This window comes from Oncorhynchus gorbuscha, linkage group LG18 (assembly GCF_021184085.1).
Source record: "Oncorhynchus gorbuscha isolate QuinsamMale2020 ecotype Even-year linkage group LG18, OgorEven_v1.0, whole genome shotgun sequence".
NCBI classification, from domain to species: Eukaryota; Metazoa; Chordata; class Actinopteri; order Salmoniformes; family Salmonidae; genus Oncorhynchus; species Oncorhynchus gorbuscha.
In genome coordinates this window covers 11,603,204-11,620,195 of record NC_060190.1, presented here as the reverse complement: position 1 = coordinate 11,620,195, position 16,992 = coordinate 11,603,204, and the positions used below count along the sequence as shown (strand labels likewise).

General features: G+C 53.5%; 1 protein-coding gene across 1 annotated transcript in view; it reads right to left on the bottom strand.

Annotated features, from left to right (window-relative positions):
* LOC124004312 (patatin-like phospholipase domain-containing protein 6) overlaps nucleotides 1-16,992 on the bottom strand; it is a 47,207-nt gene that overhangs the window by 13,020 nt on the left and 17,195 nt on the right. The window contains 11 exon segments of the mRNA XM_046313129.1: nucleotides 13,181-13,250; nucleotides 13,479-13,595; nucleotides 13,871-14,027; nucleotides 14,379-14,497; nucleotides 15,057-15,239; nucleotides 15,473-15,641; nucleotides 15,731-15,794; nucleotides 16,033-16,182; nucleotides 16,294-16,483; nucleotides 16,724-16,741; nucleotides 16,743-16,848. Coding sequence (XP_046169085.1) covers nucleotides 13,181-13,250; nucleotides 13,479-13,595; nucleotides 13,871-14,027; nucleotides 14,379-14,497; nucleotides 15,057-15,239; nucleotides 15,473-15,641; nucleotides 15,731-15,794; nucleotides 16,033-16,182; nucleotides 16,294-16,483; nucleotides 16,724-16,741; nucleotides 16,743-16,848 — 1,343 coding nt within the window.

The window sequence follows — 16,992 nt, the reverse complement described above, 5'->3', positions numbered from 1 at the left end:
AGAGAGAGGCAGAGCCAGAGAGAGAGAGAGAGAGAGAGAGAGAGACAGAGACAGAGAGAGAGAGAGAGAGAGACAGAGACAGAGAGAGAGAGAGAGAGAGAGAGAGAGAGGCAGAGCCAGAGAGAGAGAGAGAGAGAGAGGCAGAGCCAGAGAGAGAGAGAGAGGCAGAGCCAGAGAGAGGCAGAGCCAGAGAGAGAGAGAGAGGCAGAGCCAGAGAGAGGCAGAGCCAGAGAGAGAGAGAGAGACAGAGCCAGAGAGAGAGAGAGAGAGAGAGAGAGAGAGAGAGAGAGGCAGAGCCAGAGAGAGAGAGAGAGAGAGGCAGAGCCAGAGAGAGAGAGAGAGAGAGAGAGAGAGAGAGAGAGAGGCAGAGCCAGAGAGAGAGAGAGAGAGACAGAGCCAGAGCCAGAGCAGAGCCAGAGAGAGAGAGAGAGAGAGCAGAGAGAGAGAGAGAGAGGCAGAGCCAGAGAGAGAGAGAGAGAGAGAGAGAGAGAGAGAGAGAGAGGCAGAGCCAGAGAGAGAGAGAGAGAGAGAGAGAGAGAGAGAGGCAGAGCCAGAGAGAGAGAGAGAGAGGCAGAGCCAGAGAGAGAGAGAGAGAGAGAGAGCCAGAGAGAGAGAGAGAGAGAGAGAGAGAGGCAGAGCCAGAGAGAGAGAGAGAGAGAGAGAGAGAGAGAGACAGAGCCAGAGAGAGAGAGAGAGAGACAGAGCCAGAGAGAGAGAGAGAGAGAGAGACAGAGCCAGAGAGAGAGAGAGAGAGAGAGACGGAGCCAGAGAGACGGAGCCAGAGAGACAGAGACAGAGAGAGAGAGACAGAGCCAGAGAGAGAGAGAGGCAGAGACAGAGCCAGAGAGACAGAGCCAGAGAGACAGAGCCAGAGCCAGAGAGACAGAGAGAGAGACAGAGCCAGAGAGACAGAGCGAGAGACAGAGCCAGAGAGCCAGAGAGAGAGAGAGAGAGAGAGACAGAGCCAGAGAGAGAGAGAGAGAGAGGCAGAGGCAGAGCCAGAGAGAGAGGCAGAGCCAGAGAGAGAGAGAGAGAGAGAGAGAGAGAGAGAGAGAGAGAGAGAGAGGCAGAGCCAGAATGAGAGAGAGAGGGGCAGAGCCAGAGAGACAGAGAGACAGAGAGAGAGACAGAGCCAGAGAGACAGAGAGAGAGACAGAGCCAGAGAGAGAGACAGAGCCAGAGCCAGAGAGAGAGACAGAGCCAGAGAGAGAGAGAGAGAGAGAGGCAGAGCCAGAGAGACAGAGAGAGGCAGAGCCAGAGAGACAGAGAGAGGCAGAGCCAGAGAGCCAGAGAGAGGCAGAGCCAGAGAGCCAGAGAGAGACAGAGCCAGAGAGAGAGACAGAGCCAGAGAGAGAGACAGAGCCAGAGAGAGAGACAGAGCCAGAGAGAGAGACAGAGCCAGAGAGAGAGACAGAGCCAGAGAGAGAGACAGAGCCAGAGAGAGAGACAGAGCCAGAGAGAGAGACAGAGCCAGAGAGAGAGACAGAGCCAGAGAGAGAGACAGAGCCAGAGAGAGAGACAGAGCCAGAGAGAGAGACAGAGCCAGAGAGAGAGACAGAGCCAGAGAGAGAGACAGAGCCAGAGAGAGAGACAGAGCCAGAGAGAGAGACAGAGCCAGAGAGAGAGGCAGAGCCAGAGAGAGAGGCAGAGCCAGAGAGAGAGGCAGAGCCAGAGAGAGAGAGAGAGCGAGAGAGAGAGGCAGAGCCAGAGAGAGAGAGAGAGAGAGAGAGAGAGCAGAGCCAGAGAGAGAGAGAGAGAGAGAGAGAGAGACAGAGCCAGAGAGACAGAGAGACAGAGCCAGAGAGAGAGAGAGGCAGAGCCAGAGAGAGAGAGAGACAGAGCCAGAGAGAGAGAGAGGCAGAGCCAGAGAGAGAGGCAGAGCCAGAGAGAGAGAGAGAGAGAGAGAGGCAGAGCCAGAATGAGAGAGAGAGGGGCAGAGCCAGAGGAAGAGAGAGAGAGAGAGGCAGAGCCAGAGAGAGACAGAATGAGAGAGAGAGGGGCAGAGCCAGAGGAAGAGAGAGAGAGAGAGGCAGAGCCAGAGAGAGAGAGAGGGGCAGAGCCAGAGAGGCAGAGCCAGAGAGAGAGAGAGAGAGAGAGAGGCAGAGCCAGAGAGAGAGAGAGAGGCAGAGCCAGAGAGAGAGGCAGAGCCAGAGAGAGAGGCAGAGCCAGAGAGAGAGAGAGAGAGAGAGAGGCAGAGCCAGAATGAGAGAGAGAGGGGCAGAGCCAGAGGAAGAGAGAGAGAGAGAGGCAGAGCCAGAGAGAGAGAGAGGGGCAGAGCCAGAGGAAGAGAGAGAGGCAGAGCCAGAGAGAGAGAGGGGCAGAGCCAGAGGAAGAGAGAGAGACAGAGCCAGAGAGCCAGAGAGAGAGCGAGAGAGAGAGAGAGAGAGACAGAGCCAGAGAGCCAGAGAGAGAGCGAGAGAGACAGAGCCAGAGAGCCAGAGAGAGAGCGAGAGAGAGAGAGAGAGAGAGGCAGAGAGCCAGAGAGCCAGAGAGCCAGAGAGCCAGAGAGAGAGAGAGGCAGAGCCAGAGAGAGAGAGAGAGAGAGGCAGAGCCAGAGGAAGAGAGGCAGAGCCAGAGGAAGAGAGAGAGAGGCAGAGCCAGAGGAAGAGAGAGAGAGGCAGAGCCAGAGAGAGAGGCAGAGCCAGAGGAAGAGGCAGAGCCAGAGAGAGAGGCAGAGCCAGAGGAAGAGAGAGAGAGACAGAGGAAGAGAGAGAGAGACAGAGCCAGAGAGACAGAGCCAGAGGAAGAGAGAGAGAGACAGAGCCAGAGAGACAGAGCCAGAGAGACAGAGCCAGAGAGACAGAGCCAGAGAGAGCCAGAGCCAGAGAGAGCCAGAGAGAGCGAGAGAGCCAGAGAGCCAGAGAGCGAGAGAGAGGCAGAGAGCCAGAGAGCGAGAGAGCCAGAGAGCGAGAGAGAGGCAGAGAGCCAGAGAGCGAGAGAGAGGCAGAGAGCCAGAGAGCGAGAGAGAGGCAGAGAGCCAGAGAGCGAGAGAGAGGCAGAGCCAGAGAGCGAGAGAGAGGCAGAGCCAGAGAGCGAGAGAGAGGCAGAGCCAGAGAGAGAGAGCGAGAGAGAGAGAGAGAGAGGCAGAGCCAGAGGAAGAGAGAGAGAGAGGCAGAGCCAGAGGAAGAGAGACAGAGCCAGAGGAAGAGAGGCAGAGCCAGAGAGAGAGGCAGAGGAAGAGAGAGAGAGACAGAGCCAGAGGAAGAGAGGCAGAGCCAGAGAGAGAGGCAGAGCCAGAGAGACAGAGCCAGAGAGACAGAGCCAGAGAGACAGAGCCAGAGGAAGAGAGAGAGACAGAGCCAGAGAGACAGAGCCAGAGAGACAGAGCCAGAGAGACAGAGCCAGAGAGACAGAGCCAGAGAGACAGAGCCAGAGCCAGAGAGACAGAGCCAGAGAGACAGAGCCAGAGAGACAGAGCCAGAGAGACAGAGCCAGAGAGACAGAGCCAGAGAGAGCCAGAGCCAGAGAGAGCCAGAGAGCCAGAGAGAGCGGCAGAGAGCCAGAGAGCGGCAGAGAGCCAGAGAGCGGCAGAGAGCCAGAGAGCGAGAGAGAGGCAGAGAGCCAGAGAGCGAGAGAGAGGCAGAGAGCCAGAGAGCGAGAGAGAGGCAGAGAGCCAGAGAGCGAGAGAGAGGCAGAGAGCCAGAGAGCGAGAGAGAGGCAGAGAGCCAGAGAGCGAGAGAGAGGCAGAGCCAGAGAGCGAGAGAGAGGCAGAGCCAGAGAGCGAGAGAGAGGCAGAGCCAGAGAGCGAGAGAGAGGCAGAGAGCCAGAGAGCGAGAGAGAGGCAGAGCCAGAGAGCGAGAGAGAGGCAGAGCCAGAGAGCGAGAGAGAGGCAGAGCCAGAGAGCGAGAGAGAGGCAGAGCCAGAGAGCGAGAGAGAGGCAGAGCCAGAGAGAGCCAGAGAGCGAGAGAGCGAGAGAGCGAGAGCGAGAGAGCCAGAGAGAGCCAGAGAGAGAGAGCCAGAGAGAGGCAGAGAGCGAGAGAGAGGCAGAGAGCCAGAGAGCGAGAGAGAGGCAGAGAGCCAGAGAGCGAGAGAGAGGCAGAGAGCCAGAGAGCGAGAGAGAGGCAGAGAGCCAGAGAGCGAGAGAGAGGCAGAGAGAGCCAGAGAGCGAGAGAGAGGCAGAGAGAGCCAGAGAGCGAGAGAGAGGCAGAGAGCCAGAGAGCGAGAGAGAGGCAGAGAGCCAGAGAGCGAGAGAGAGGCAGAGAGCCAGAGAGCGAGAGAGAGGCAGAGAGCCAGAGAGCGAGAGAGAGGCAGAGAGCCAGAGAGCGAGAGAGAGGCAGAGAGCGAGAGAGAGGCAGAGAGCCAGAGAGCGAGAGAGAGGCAGAGAGCCAGAGAGCGAGAGAGAGGCAGAGAGCCAGAGAGCGAGAGAGAGGCAGAGAGCCAGAGAGCGAGAGAGAGGCAGAGAGCCAGAGAGCGAGAGAGAGGCAGAGCCAGAGAGCGAGAGAGCGGCAGAGAGCCAGAGAGCGGCAGAGAGCGGCAGAGAGCCAGAGAGCGGCAGAGAGCCAGAGAGCCAGAGAGAGAGAGAGAGAGCAGAGAGCCAGAGAGCGAGAGAGAGAGGCAGAGAGCCAGAGAGCGAGAGAGAGGCAGAGAGCCAGAGAGCGAGAGAGAGGCAGAGAGCCAGAGAGAGAGAGAGAGGCAGAGCGAGAGAGAGCAGAGAGCCAGAGAGAGAGAGAGGCAGAGAGCCAGAGAGCGAGAGAGAGGCAGAGAGCCAGAGAGCGAGAGAGAGGCAGAGAGCCAGAGAGCGAGAGAGAGGCAGAGAGCCAGAGAGCGAGAGAGAGGCAGAGAGAGAGAGGCAGAGAGCCAGAGAGCGAGAGAGAGGCAGAGAGCCAGAGAGCGAGAGAGCAGAGAGGCAGAGAGCCAGAGAGCCAGAGAGCGAGGCAGAGAGCCAGAGAGCAGAGAGCGGCAGAGAGCCAGAGAGCGGCAGAGAGCGGCAGAGAGCCAGAGAGCGGCAGAGAGCGGCAGAGAGCCAGAGAGCAGCAGAGAGCGGCAGAGAGCCAGAGAGCGAGAGAGAGGCAGAGAGCCAGAGAGCGAGAGAGAGGCAGAGAGCGAGAGAGAGGCAGAGAGGCAGAGAGCGAGAGAGAGGCAGAGAGGCAGAGAGCGAGAGAGAGGCAGAGAGCGAGAGAGAGGCAGAGAGAGCGAGAGAGAGGCAGAGAGGCAGAGAGCGAGAGAGAGGCAGAGAGGCAGAGAGCGAGAGAGAGGCAGAGAGGCAGAGAGAGAGAGAGGCAGAGAGGCAGAGAGCAGAGAGAGGCAGAGAGGCAGAGAGCAGAGAGGCAGAGAGGCAGAGCGAGAGAGAGGCAGAGAGGCAGAGAGCGAGAGAGAGGCAGAGAGGCAGAGAGGCAGAGAGAGAGGCAGAGAGGCAGAGAGCGAGAGAGAGGCAGAGAGGCAGAGAGCGAGAGAGAGGCAGAGAGGCAGAGAGCGAGAGAGAGGCAGAGAGGCAGAGAGGCAGAGAGCCAGAGAGCGAGAGAGCGGCAGAGAGCCAGAGAGCGGCAGAGAGCGGCAGAGAGCCAGAGAGCGGCAGAGAGCGGCAGAGAGCCAGAGAGCGGCAGAGAGCGGCAGAGAGCCAGAGAGCGAGAGAGAGGCAGAGAGCCAGAGAGCGAGAGAGAGGCAGAGAGGCAGAGAGAGGCAGAGAGGCAGAGAGCGAGAGAGAGGCAGAGAGGCAGAGAGCGAGAGAGAGGCAGAGAGGCAGAGAGCGAGAGAGAGGCAGAGAGCCAGAGAGAGGCAGAGAGGCAGAGAGCGAGAGAGAGGCAGAGAGGCAGAGAGCAGAGAGAGAGAGGCAGAGAGGCAGAGAGCGAGAGAGAGGCAGAGAGGCAGAGAGCGAGAGAGAGGCAGAGAGGCAGAGAGCAGAGAGCAGAGAGGCAGAGAGAGGCAGAGAGGCAGAGAGCAGAGAGAGAGGCAGAGAGCGAGAGAGAGGCAGAGAGCCAGAGAGAGGCAGAGAGGCAGAGAGAGGCAGAGAGGCAGAGAGCGAGAGAGAGGCAGAGAGGCAGAGAGCGAGAGAGAGGCAGAGAGGCAGAGAGAGAGGCAGAGAGGCAGAGAGAGAGAGAGGCAGAGAGGCAGAGAGAGAGAGCAGAGAGGCAGAGAGGCAGAGAGCAGAGGCAGAGAGGCAGAGAGCGAGAGAGAGGCAGAGAGGCAGAGAGCGAGAGAGAGGCAGAGAGGCAGAGAGCGAGAGAGAGGCAGAGCCAGAGAGCAGAGAGCGGAGAGAGAGAGAGGCAGAGAGCGAGAGAGAGGCAGAGAGGCAGAGAGCGAGAGAGAGGCAGAGAGGCAGAGAGCGAGAGAGAGGCAGAGAGGCAGAGAGCGAGAGAGAGGCAGAGAGGCAGAGAGCGAGAGAGAGGCAGAGAGCAGAGAGGCAGAGAGAGGCAGAGAGGCAGAGAGAGAGAGAGAGGCCAGAGAGGCAGAGAGGCAGAGGCAGAGAGGCAGAGAGGCAGAGAGCGAGAGAGAGGCAGAGAGGCAGAGAGCGAGAGAGAGGCAGAGAGAGCAGAGAGCGAGAGAGAGCAGCAGAGCCAGAGAGCGAGAGAGAGGCAGAGCCAGAGAGCGAGAGAGAGGCAGAGCCAGAGAGCGAGAGAGAGGCAGAGAGCCAGAGAGCGAGAGAGAGGCAGAGCCAGAGAGAGAGAGAGGCAGAGCCAGAGAGAGAGAGAGGCAGAGCCAGAGAGCGAGAGAGAGGCAGAGCCAGAGAGCGAGAGAGAGGCAGAGCCAGAGAGCGAGAGAGAGGCAGAGCCAGAGAGCGAGAGAGAGGCAGAGCCAGAGAGCGAGAGAGAGGCAGAGCCAGAGAGCGAGAGAGAGGCAGAGCCAGAGAGCGAGAGAGAGGCAGAGCCAGAGAGCGAGAGAGAGGCAGAGCCAGAGAGCGAGAGAGAGGCAGAGCCAGAGAGCGAGAGAGAGGCAGAGCCAGAGAGCGAGAGAGAGGCAGAGCCAGAGAGCGAGAGAGAGGCAGAGCCAGAGAGCGAGAGAGAGGCAGAGCCAGAGAGCGAGAGAGAGGCAGAGCCAGAGAGCGAGAGAGAGCAGAGAGCCAGAGAGCGAGAGAGAGGCAGAGCCAGAGAGCGAGAGAGAGGCAGAGCCAGAGAGAGCGAGAGAGAGAGGCAGAGCCAGAGAGAGAGAGAGAGAGGCAGAGCCAGAGAGCGAGAGAGAGGCAGAGCCAGAGAGCGAGAGAGAGGCAGAGCCAGAGAGCGAGAGAGAGGCAGAGCCAGAGAGCGAGAGAGAGGCAGAGCCAGAGAGCGAGAGAGAGCAGAGCCAGAGAGCGAGAGAGAGGCAGAGCCAGAGAGCGAGAGAGGCAGAGCCAGAGAGCGAGAGAGAGGCAGAGCCAGAGAGCGAGAGAGAGGCAGAGCCAGAGAGCGAGAGAGAGGCAGAGCCAGAGAGCGAGAGAGAGGCAGAGCCAGAGAGCGAGAGAGAGGCAGAGCCAGAGAGCGAGAGAGAGGCAGAGCCAGAGAGCGAGAGAGAGGCAGAGCCAGAGAGCGAGAGAGAGAGAGCAGAGCGAGAGAGAGGCAGAGAGAGAGCGAGAGAGAGGCAGAGCCAGAGAGCGAGAGAGAGGCAGAGCCAGAGAGCGAGAGAGAGGCAGAGCCAGAGAGCGAGAGAGAGGCAGAGCCAGAGAGCGAGAGAGAGGCAGAGCCAGAGAGCGAGAGAGAGGCAGAGCCAGAGAGCGAGAGAGAGGCAGAGCCAGAGAGCGAGAGAGAGGCAGAGCCAGAGAGCCAGAGAGCGAGAGAGAGGCAGAGCCAGAGAGCGAGAGAGAGGCAGAGCCAGAGAGCGAGAGAGAGGCAGAGCCAGAGAGCGAGAGAGAGGCAGAGAGCCAGAGAGCGAGAGAGAGGCAGAGAGCCAGAGAGCGAGAGAGAGGCAGAGCCAGAGAGCGAGAGAGAGGCAGAGCCAGAGAGCGAGAGAGAGGCAGAGCCAGAGAGCGAGAGAGAGGCAGAGCCAGAGAGCGAGAGAGAGGCAGAGCCAGAGAGCGAGAGAGAGGCAGAGCCAGAGAGCGAGAGAGAGGCAGAGCCAGAGAGCGAGAGAGAGGCAGAGCCAGAGAGCGAGAGAGAGCCAGGCAGAGCCAGAGAGCGAGAGAGAGGCAGAGCCAGAGAGAGAGAGAGGCAGAGCAGAGCCAGAGAGCCGAGAGAGAGGCAGAGCCAGAGAGCGAGAGAGAGGCAGAGCCAGAGAGCGAGAGAGAGGCAGAGCCAGAGAGCGAGAGAGAGGCAGAGCCAGAGAGCCAGAGAGCAGAGCCAGAGGCAGAGCCAGAGAGCAGAGAGCCAGAGAGCGAGAGAGAGGCAGAGCCAGAGAGCGAGAGAGAGGCAGAGCCAGAGAGCGAGAGAGAGGCAGAGCCAGAGAGCGAGAGAGAGGCAGAGCCAGCCAGAGAGGCAGAGCCAGAGAGCGAGAGAGAGGCAGAGCCAGAGAGCGAGAGAGAGGCAGAGCCAGAGAGCGAGAGAGAGGCAGAGCCAGAGAGCGAGAGAGAGGCAGAGCCAGAGAGCGAGAGAGAGGCAGAGCCAGAGAGCGAGAGCCAGAGGCAGAGCCAGAGAGCGAGAGAGAGGCAGAGCCAGAGAGCGAGAGAGAGGCAGAGCCAGAGAGCGAGAGAGAGGCAGAGCCAGAGAGCGAGAGAGAGGCAGAGCCAGAGAGCGAGAGAGAGGCAGAGCCAGAGAGCGAGAGAGAGGCAGAGCCAGAGAGCGAGAGAGAGGCAGAGCCAGAGAGCGAGAGAGAGGCAGAGCCAGAGAGCGAGAGAGAGGCAGAGCCAGAGAGCGAGAGAGAGGCAGAGCCAGAGAGAGAGCAGAGAGAGAGGAGAGAGAGGCAGAGCCAGAGAGCGAGAGAGAGGCAGAGCCAGAGAGCGAGAGAGAGGCAGAGCCAGAGAGCGAGAGAGAGGCAGAGCCAGAGAGCGAGAGAGAGGCAGAGCCAGAGAGCAGAGAGGCAGAGCCAGAGAGCGAGAGAGAGGCAGAGCCAGAGAGCGAGAGAGAGGCAGAGCCCGAGAGAGAGGCAGAGCCAGAGAGCGAGAGAGAGGCAGAGCCAGAGAGCGAGAGAGAGGCAGAGCCAGAGAGCGAGAGAGAGGCAGAGCCAGAGAGCGAGAGAGAGGCAGAGCCAGAGAGCGAGAGAGAGGCAGAGCCAGAGAGCGAGAGAGAGGCAGAGCCAGAGAGCGAGAGAGAGGCAGAGCCAGAGAGCGAGAGAGAGGCAGAGCCAGAGAGCGAGAGAGAGGCAGAGCCAGAGAGCGAGAGAGAGGCAGAGCCAGAGAGCGAGAGAGAGGCAGAGCCAGAGAGCGAGAGAGAGGCAGAGCCAGAGAGCGAGAGAGAGGCAGAGCCAGAGAGCGAGAGAGAGGCAGAGCCAGAGAGCGAGAGAGAGGCAGAGCCAGAGAGCGAGAGAGAGGCAGAGCCAGAGAGCGAGAGAGAGGCAGAGCCAGAGAGCGAGAGAGAGGCAGAGCCAGAGAGAGAGAGGCAGAGCCAGAGAGCGAGAGAGAGGCAGAGCCAGAGAGCGAGAGAGAGGCAGAGCCAGAGAGCGAGAGAGAGGCAGAGCCAGAGAGCGAGAGAGAGGCAGAGCCAGAGAGAGAGAGAGAGGCAGAGCCAGAGAGAGAGAGAGCAGAGCCAGAGAGAGAGAGAGACAGAGCCAGAGAGAGAGAGAGAGACTAGGAGTGAGACAAAGGAGAGAGGAGAGATTAGGTTTCCAAATTGTCAGAAACGTTTCCAAATTGTCAGAAACGTTCCCAAAGTTCCCATATTTGTTGATTCTGGGAAATCCTCCAACTGTGATTTTTGAAAAACCTGAGAACTTTGGAAAGTCTCTGTAAATGTTGTAAACCTAGGAGCAAGACCGAGCTAGAGAAAGACAGATGTACATATCGAGAAAAGAGAGAGAGAGAGAGAGAGAAAAGAGCAGGAGATAAAAAGGGGCAAAACATGTCCAGAGCTCTCGACGTATACAATATAAAAACGTAATTTTATCTGACGTATACAATATGAAACCCTCAGTGAACATGGTCAGGTAACAAAGAAACGTTTCTAGAACTAAAAGCGATTGCACAGACAGGACTGTAGCTCGTTTTTAAAATACAGATAGAAAATAATCAAATAGCGTTACAGCATTAATATTACAGTGAATTCCAAACTTATAGCTAAGTGGTGTTGTCCATTTACTCTCCTAAACCACTCTAAGGAACCATGTATTAGTTCCCGAAACCTCATTGGAAAATGGAGACCTGCATACACTGAGTGCACAAGACATTAAGAAAACCTGCTCTTTCCATGACACAGACTGACCAGGTGACAGCTATGATCCCTTATTGATGTCACTTGTTAAATCCACTTCAAAATCAGTGTAGATGAAGGGGAGGAGACGGGTTAAAGAAGGAATTTTCAAGCCTTGAGACACAGATTGTATACGTGTGCCACTCAGAGTGTGAATGGGCAAGACAACAAAAATGTAAGTGCCTTTGAACGGGGTCTGGTTGTAGGAGCCAGGCGCACCGGTTCGTGTCAAGAACTGCAACGCTTCTGGGTTTCACGCTCAACAGTTTCCCGTGTGAAATCAAGAATTGTCCGCCACTCAAAAAGGACATTCAGCCAACTTGACACACCTGTGGGAAGCATTGAAGTCAACATGGGACAGCATCCCTGTGAAACGGTTCTAACACCTTGTGGAGTCCATGACCCGACGGATTGAGGCGGTTCTAAAAAGGCAAAAATAAAAAGGGCTGCAAACGCAACATTAAGAAGGTGTTCGTAATGTTTTGTACACTGTGCATTTCCACTCTTTCCCAGGCTATCAAACAGCCACGGTCGTCCTGTTCGGTGTTTAGTTAAGAGTGTTAGAATTATTATTAGCTTGGTCAGATAGCAGCCGGCAACAAACAGGATTACTACAGAATGTGCCAACATTCTCAGAGAGAGAGAGATAGAGGGAGGAGGCCAGTGAAAGAGAGAAGTAAGAGTTAGATGGAGAAAGATCTCCAAGCCGGGGAGAGTTAAGCTAGCGCACACGACGCAGGATCTAGAAACTTGATGGCTATGACCGTACTCTAAAAGTCGCCATCTTGAAATGAAGCTACAGGTCAAGCGTAAGATAAAAGGTCTAAATGATGCCAAATGTACACAACGTCAAAGAGACTAACGTTCATTGGTTGGCTTATGGGAACATGGGGTGTTGCACAAACCAAATAGTGTCCCTGCGTTACTAATGCGCAAACGGTGCAACTTCCTGTTGAAAAACCCTGAGGTTGGTGTTAAAACGGCCCACTTTCTCAGAGCTGCAGTAAAGCACATTGGGAGAAACTACGGGAAGCGAGGGAGGGATGGAGGGAGAGGCGTTAGGGTGCGGAGGGGTAAAGCAAGGGAAGAGTGTTCTGGATCCTACTTGTTGACACGGACAGGGGTGGAAGGATCAGCGACGAGCACACTACACTATGCCTATAGTACACTAGCCTGGTCCCAGATCTGTTTGTGCCATCTACCCAACAATGACCATACGAGTTGGCAAGATGGCAAAACAGATCTGGGACCAGGCTAATAGTAAGCCAAAACAGCAGATGGTGAAAGTGTCCCCATGTAAGCAAAGGGAAGTCATTAGGGAAGTCACTGTGGCATGGTTTGTTTGGTGTTGTTTTAAAGACACGTTTTAAACAGAAAAACAGATGTCAGAAAGGTAGGAGGAATAACCTGAGAAAGAGAGCAATAGAGATGAGCAGTGGGAGTGGACTAGGTTGTGTCAACAGGAAGTGACATCACACTAGGGAGGAGGAAGGAGATAGGTAAATAGAGAGAGCATCGTAAAGCTTTGCTCTCGACGTTAGTAAACATGCCAAGTGCAGACAAGCATTGAAGATATAACTGGAGGACCCCACAACCTTGACACCCCAAATCCAGGAGGATTCATTTGCTTAATTTGCCCATGTGGCCAGAATTCAGTACATAAATAACGTGAACTAATATACATGACTTTTTATAAATCCCTTAGCTCTTATAAACTACCAGTGATAACAAAAGGCACGCAACATGTACCAACACTGGATTTGGGGGTAGGCTTCCTTCCATAAGCCAAAGGTTGTGGCCTTTGACTCCAAGAGGTCAGCAGGGGTCATACTCCCAGCCTCTAGGACCATTCTAGCTACAGTTAGTGGTCGTGCATTTCTCACTCAGTCAGTCATCCCATACAAAAACGATCCATACATTAAGTGTGAGTCAATGGATGAACATAACAAACAAGCAGGGAAAAGAGGACTTTCAGTGTACCAATTCTATGACCCCCCCTATTAATATTATACAGCTGAAAGGCATGCAGAATCTAACCAATTTATCTCAAAATCCTAATTATAACAACACCGAGCGGTCTTAAGGTGAAGGCACTAACTGTAAGTCGCTCTGGATGAGAGCTAAATGACCCAAATGTCGGATTTTAATCTCATAACGCATACTCCAAATTAGCCAGCTGTTATCGGCAAACGCCGAATGACATCAGGAATGCATGATCATGGTCGAGCGTACCAGCGTGAGTGGATTGAGTTAAATAGCATTACATATGGAGTATATCTCTAAATAAACTCCATATCTAACTAGCATTACATATGGAGTATATCTCTAAATAAACTCCATATCTAACTAGCATTACATATGGAGTATATCTCTAAATAAACTCCATATCTAACTAGCATTACATATGGAGTATATCTCTAAATAAACTCCATATCTAACTAGCATTACATATGGAGTATATCTCTAAATAAACTCCATATCTAACTAGCATTACATATGGAGTATATCTCTAAATAAACTCCATATCTAACTAGCATTACATATGGAGTATATCTCTAAATAAACTCCATATCTAACTAGCATTACATATGGAGTATATCTCTAAATAAACTCCATATAACTAACTATCTCTAAATAAACTCCATATCTAACTAGCATTACATATGGAGTATATCTCTAAATAAACTCCATATCTAACTAGCATTACATATGGAGTATATCTCTAAATAAACTCCATATCTAACTAGCATTACATATGGAGTATATCTCTAAATAAACTACATATGTAACTTGCGTGTGTGTGTGTGTGTGTGTTTATCTGACTGCATGAGAGTTATCCTAACAGCTATATCCAATTTCTACCCAAAATCCCGCAGAACTAGGACAATTACTTCTGTAGTGTTTTCAAGGCAACTTAAAATATCTAGTCGTCCATTTCTAAACAGCGATAGAGCAGAGGGGGAGGGGCCAGCGGTTAGCTGCCTGTCACTCACCGTCTTGGTGCACACGCATGGCGGACGCCGTGATGTCAGTAGTCACGTTGAAGTAGGGCAACCACAGGTCCTGGTGGTTGCATAGACCACACATTCCATATGAATTGGGATAAGGAACGTTCAGACGGATATACATTACGTAAAACAAATATGCCTCTCCAAAATGTGGAGCAGGTATCAACAGCTGCTCTAGTCAAGACATTTCTATCTGCAACTGTTCACAAGGTTTGTCTACTGGCCCAGTTTCCTTCACAGACAGACATCTCCAGTAGCACTGACAGACAGTGTGACCTCTCACCTCAGCCTGCTTGTCCTGGAACACTTTGGAGATGCTGGTGTTGAAGGCGGCGCCGGTGAACATTGAGGTGATGGGATAGGTCAGGTCAAGGATGGTTTTGAATACGGAGTTCATCGCCTGTAGGGAGGGAGGGAAGGAGGGAGAGACAAAAAGGTTCATATTGAGCGTGTCTGACTGAGATCAGTCGGAGCGCACAGAATCACAGATCCACAAATCACCTCGCGTCCCACATGACCACTCATTATGTGGTCAAGACGAGTGATCCTGTGTCTCGCCGTGCTCAAACTGATCCCCTCTAATATGCTACATGTCACCTGACAAAGGAACGTGTCAAACGGTCAGATACAGGAACAAGAGAAGTGCATGATGGTATAGCGGTGGGAGGATCAGACCTTGGACCACTCGCGGGCTCTCTGCTTGGTGCGCACCGCACTCCTCTCCTCGGCGTACAGCGCCCCGATGAACGACCCGATGGACGTCCCACCCACGATGTCGATGGGAATCCCTGCCTCCTCCATGGCCTTGATCACTCCCACGTGGGAGCAGCCTCTGCGAGAGTGACAGAACAACCAATCAGAGAGGAGGAAATTCACTCTCTTTGAGGACTAAAGAGACCAACTTTGCCTGCATTTCTTCCACTCCTTTCATTCATTTGAAAAGATCTGAAAGAACAAGACTAATTCGATACTACAGATACACCGAAGGACATTTAGGTTACAAGAAATCTTGATAATAATCAACAGGACTTCTCACACAAAGAGCTGTGGTCCCGTGACTGTCATTGAAAACATGCATTTGATGATGTACATTCTTTACTCCACACCATCTACTACTTTATCATCTACAAAAGAGAGTCTGGCACAAAAGAGAGGTGCTCCTATAAAAACCAAGTCCACTGACCTGGCTCCTCCTCCTCCCAGCACCACAGCGATGCTGTTCCCAGTCAGTACCCGGGCCAGCCGAGAGAAATCACTGTGTCTGTCCGCTGTCTTCTCAAACACCTTCTCATACACCTCCCTCTGCACCAACACACACAAAGTCGAATTCAGATGATAATCAGAGCGCTTGAAACGAGTTGGGCCTGGTTAGTGACAGTTGCTATCCACCGAAGCGCTGTAATTGGTTGGTAAGCTTGTCAATGGATCATTTCCCCAAGACGACCTGGGCTGGGTTTCCTAAAGCCTTTGTAGCTAAAGCACTATGTTATTTCTCTTGAAAACCAAAACTCGTAGAACAGCAAAGGGCTTCATTTTGAGCCGTCACACCGTGCAGGATAAAAAAAACATATATATAGATTGGATGAAGAGGACATGCTCAACAGGGTATTAAAGTATATATATAAAACATTTTTCTTGCAAACAGACTAGCCTCCTCTCTTACCACATCGTCAGAGCTCTCTTTACAACTGTCCTCATCCTCCATTTAATGGAGGAACACAATCAGATGTGGGCAAAGGTCGGTGTGTAACGAATGAATAAACAAATTGAAAGAAAAGACAAAACAAACGAAAGTTAGGAAGAGAGAAAGTTTTTAAAAAAGAAACTAAAGAAGTCATGGCATCTCCCCAGGGAGTCGCACCAGTTTTGAGGGGCTGCGTCGTGAGAAGACCCGGCGGGGGCAGCGGAGGTGGAGGTGTCCGGAGCACCAGCTCCTCATGTTGAGCCACTCTACGGTCCTGGAGGGCCCCGAGCCGTCCTCTTTATGGAGCAGCACCAGCTGTTTCAGGGCCCTCACCGCGGTGTTCTCCAACATTTGCTCTAACTAGAGGGGAGAGAGAGAGGCCTGGTTAGTTACAGTACGGAGGATGAGATGCAAATCATCTCTACAGATCAGCTTAAATATGAGGTTAATGTATAATTTCACAACTAAAGTTTTAAACTGAACAAACAAATGTAACTAGGCAGCTTGTAAGTAGAGTAGCTTCAAAAGTCAACCCATCCTCCAATTGAGCCCCACCCAAATCAACCTCCAGCTCTTCACCCCGTCCCTCCTACCTGTCCCAGCGCAGGCTCCTGTTCCCCCAGGCCCACGATGAGGATGCAGTCAGCCTGTCTGATGCAGCGCTGGGTCCAGGGAGTCATACTGCAGTCTGTCTGGTACAGGACTATCCTGTTGATGTCCTCCTGCTGGGCCAGCCAGCCAGACAGACGGTACTCGTGGATACTGTTACGAGGGGAGAACGAGAGCTAAGAACAACCAACTGGTATGGATACTGCAGAGGGAGAGAGGAAGAAGAGAGGATAAAAACAGACCTATCCAGAGCGGAGGCCCCCAGTCGCTCTCTGATGATGTCACTGGTCAGCAGCAGGGCAGGTCCTACACATCAAGGACAAATAGAAATAGGTTTAATATTTCAGAGAGAACAATTGATAGATATAAAATTGGATATCATGGTCGCTCAATGTGGCAATTTAGTTGACAGAACAACTTTATTGTCCACAGAATCTAGTCACATTCGGCTGATGTTTCATATTAGCCAATAGTGATTACAAGACGTTCAAGTCATAGTCCGGTTTGATCGACAGTTGCTATGCTAGTCTCTAGAGGTGTGTACCTATGGCGCTGAGGGCGTGGCTGAGCTCCAGGTTGAAGGCGTTGATTGGCACCTCGTCACAGATGGGCAGTACGGCCACAGTGGACAGGTTACTGGCCGGGTTGGTGACATCAGGGCTGGACGCTACGCTGGACCGGCCGAGGGCAGAACCTGGGGGGGGGGGGGGGTAAAAACGGAGAGAGAAGTACATGGCTTTATCTAGAGGACAAAGAGGGAAAGTGTGTGTATGCATACAGTACATGCCTGTGTACACACACACACCTGAGAATGGTCCGCGGGCCTGTTGCAGGTTCCCCAGGATCTTCTGTCCCAGCAGGTGGATCAACCTGGTGACCACCTGTGGGTACCTCCTCTTGATGTTGTTGAGCGTTCCCTCTGGGAGCTTGACCAGCTCTGTGTCTCTGACCGCGTGGACCGTGGTGGCTCTGGGCTGTCGGGTCAGAGCCTCAACCTGGGGAAAACAGGAGGAGATCGTGAGAGCTCCAAAACCATGGGATTTTAAAAAGGTATAGAGTCCCCAATGATCTAATACAACACAAATATACACTATAAACACATAGGTTTAATATAAATAAATTAAGTTTACTTTATTCTGAATATTAGCTTTATAAGTTAATATAGCAACAACATATTCTGCCTTTACATGAAAGACCAGAACGATGAGAGCTGGAGAAATGGGCCAAAGTCTCACCACTCCTATGAGGTCCCCCTCGACCGTACTCTCCTACCAGCTCCTTCTTTCCGTTAGCTTTACGTATAACAGATCGTAGACGTCCGTTCAGAACTATGTAGGTGCAGTCCGACTGGTCTTCCTGCCTGGTGATAGGACGAGATGATGTGGAGGACAGTCAGTTCAGTTTTCATCAGATCCCCCCCCCCAAAAAAAAAGAATCGTTTGGTTTCAGGACAGTGTTCATTTGAACGTGTCAAAGAAAAAGATATTGTCAGTCAGAAAAAGTT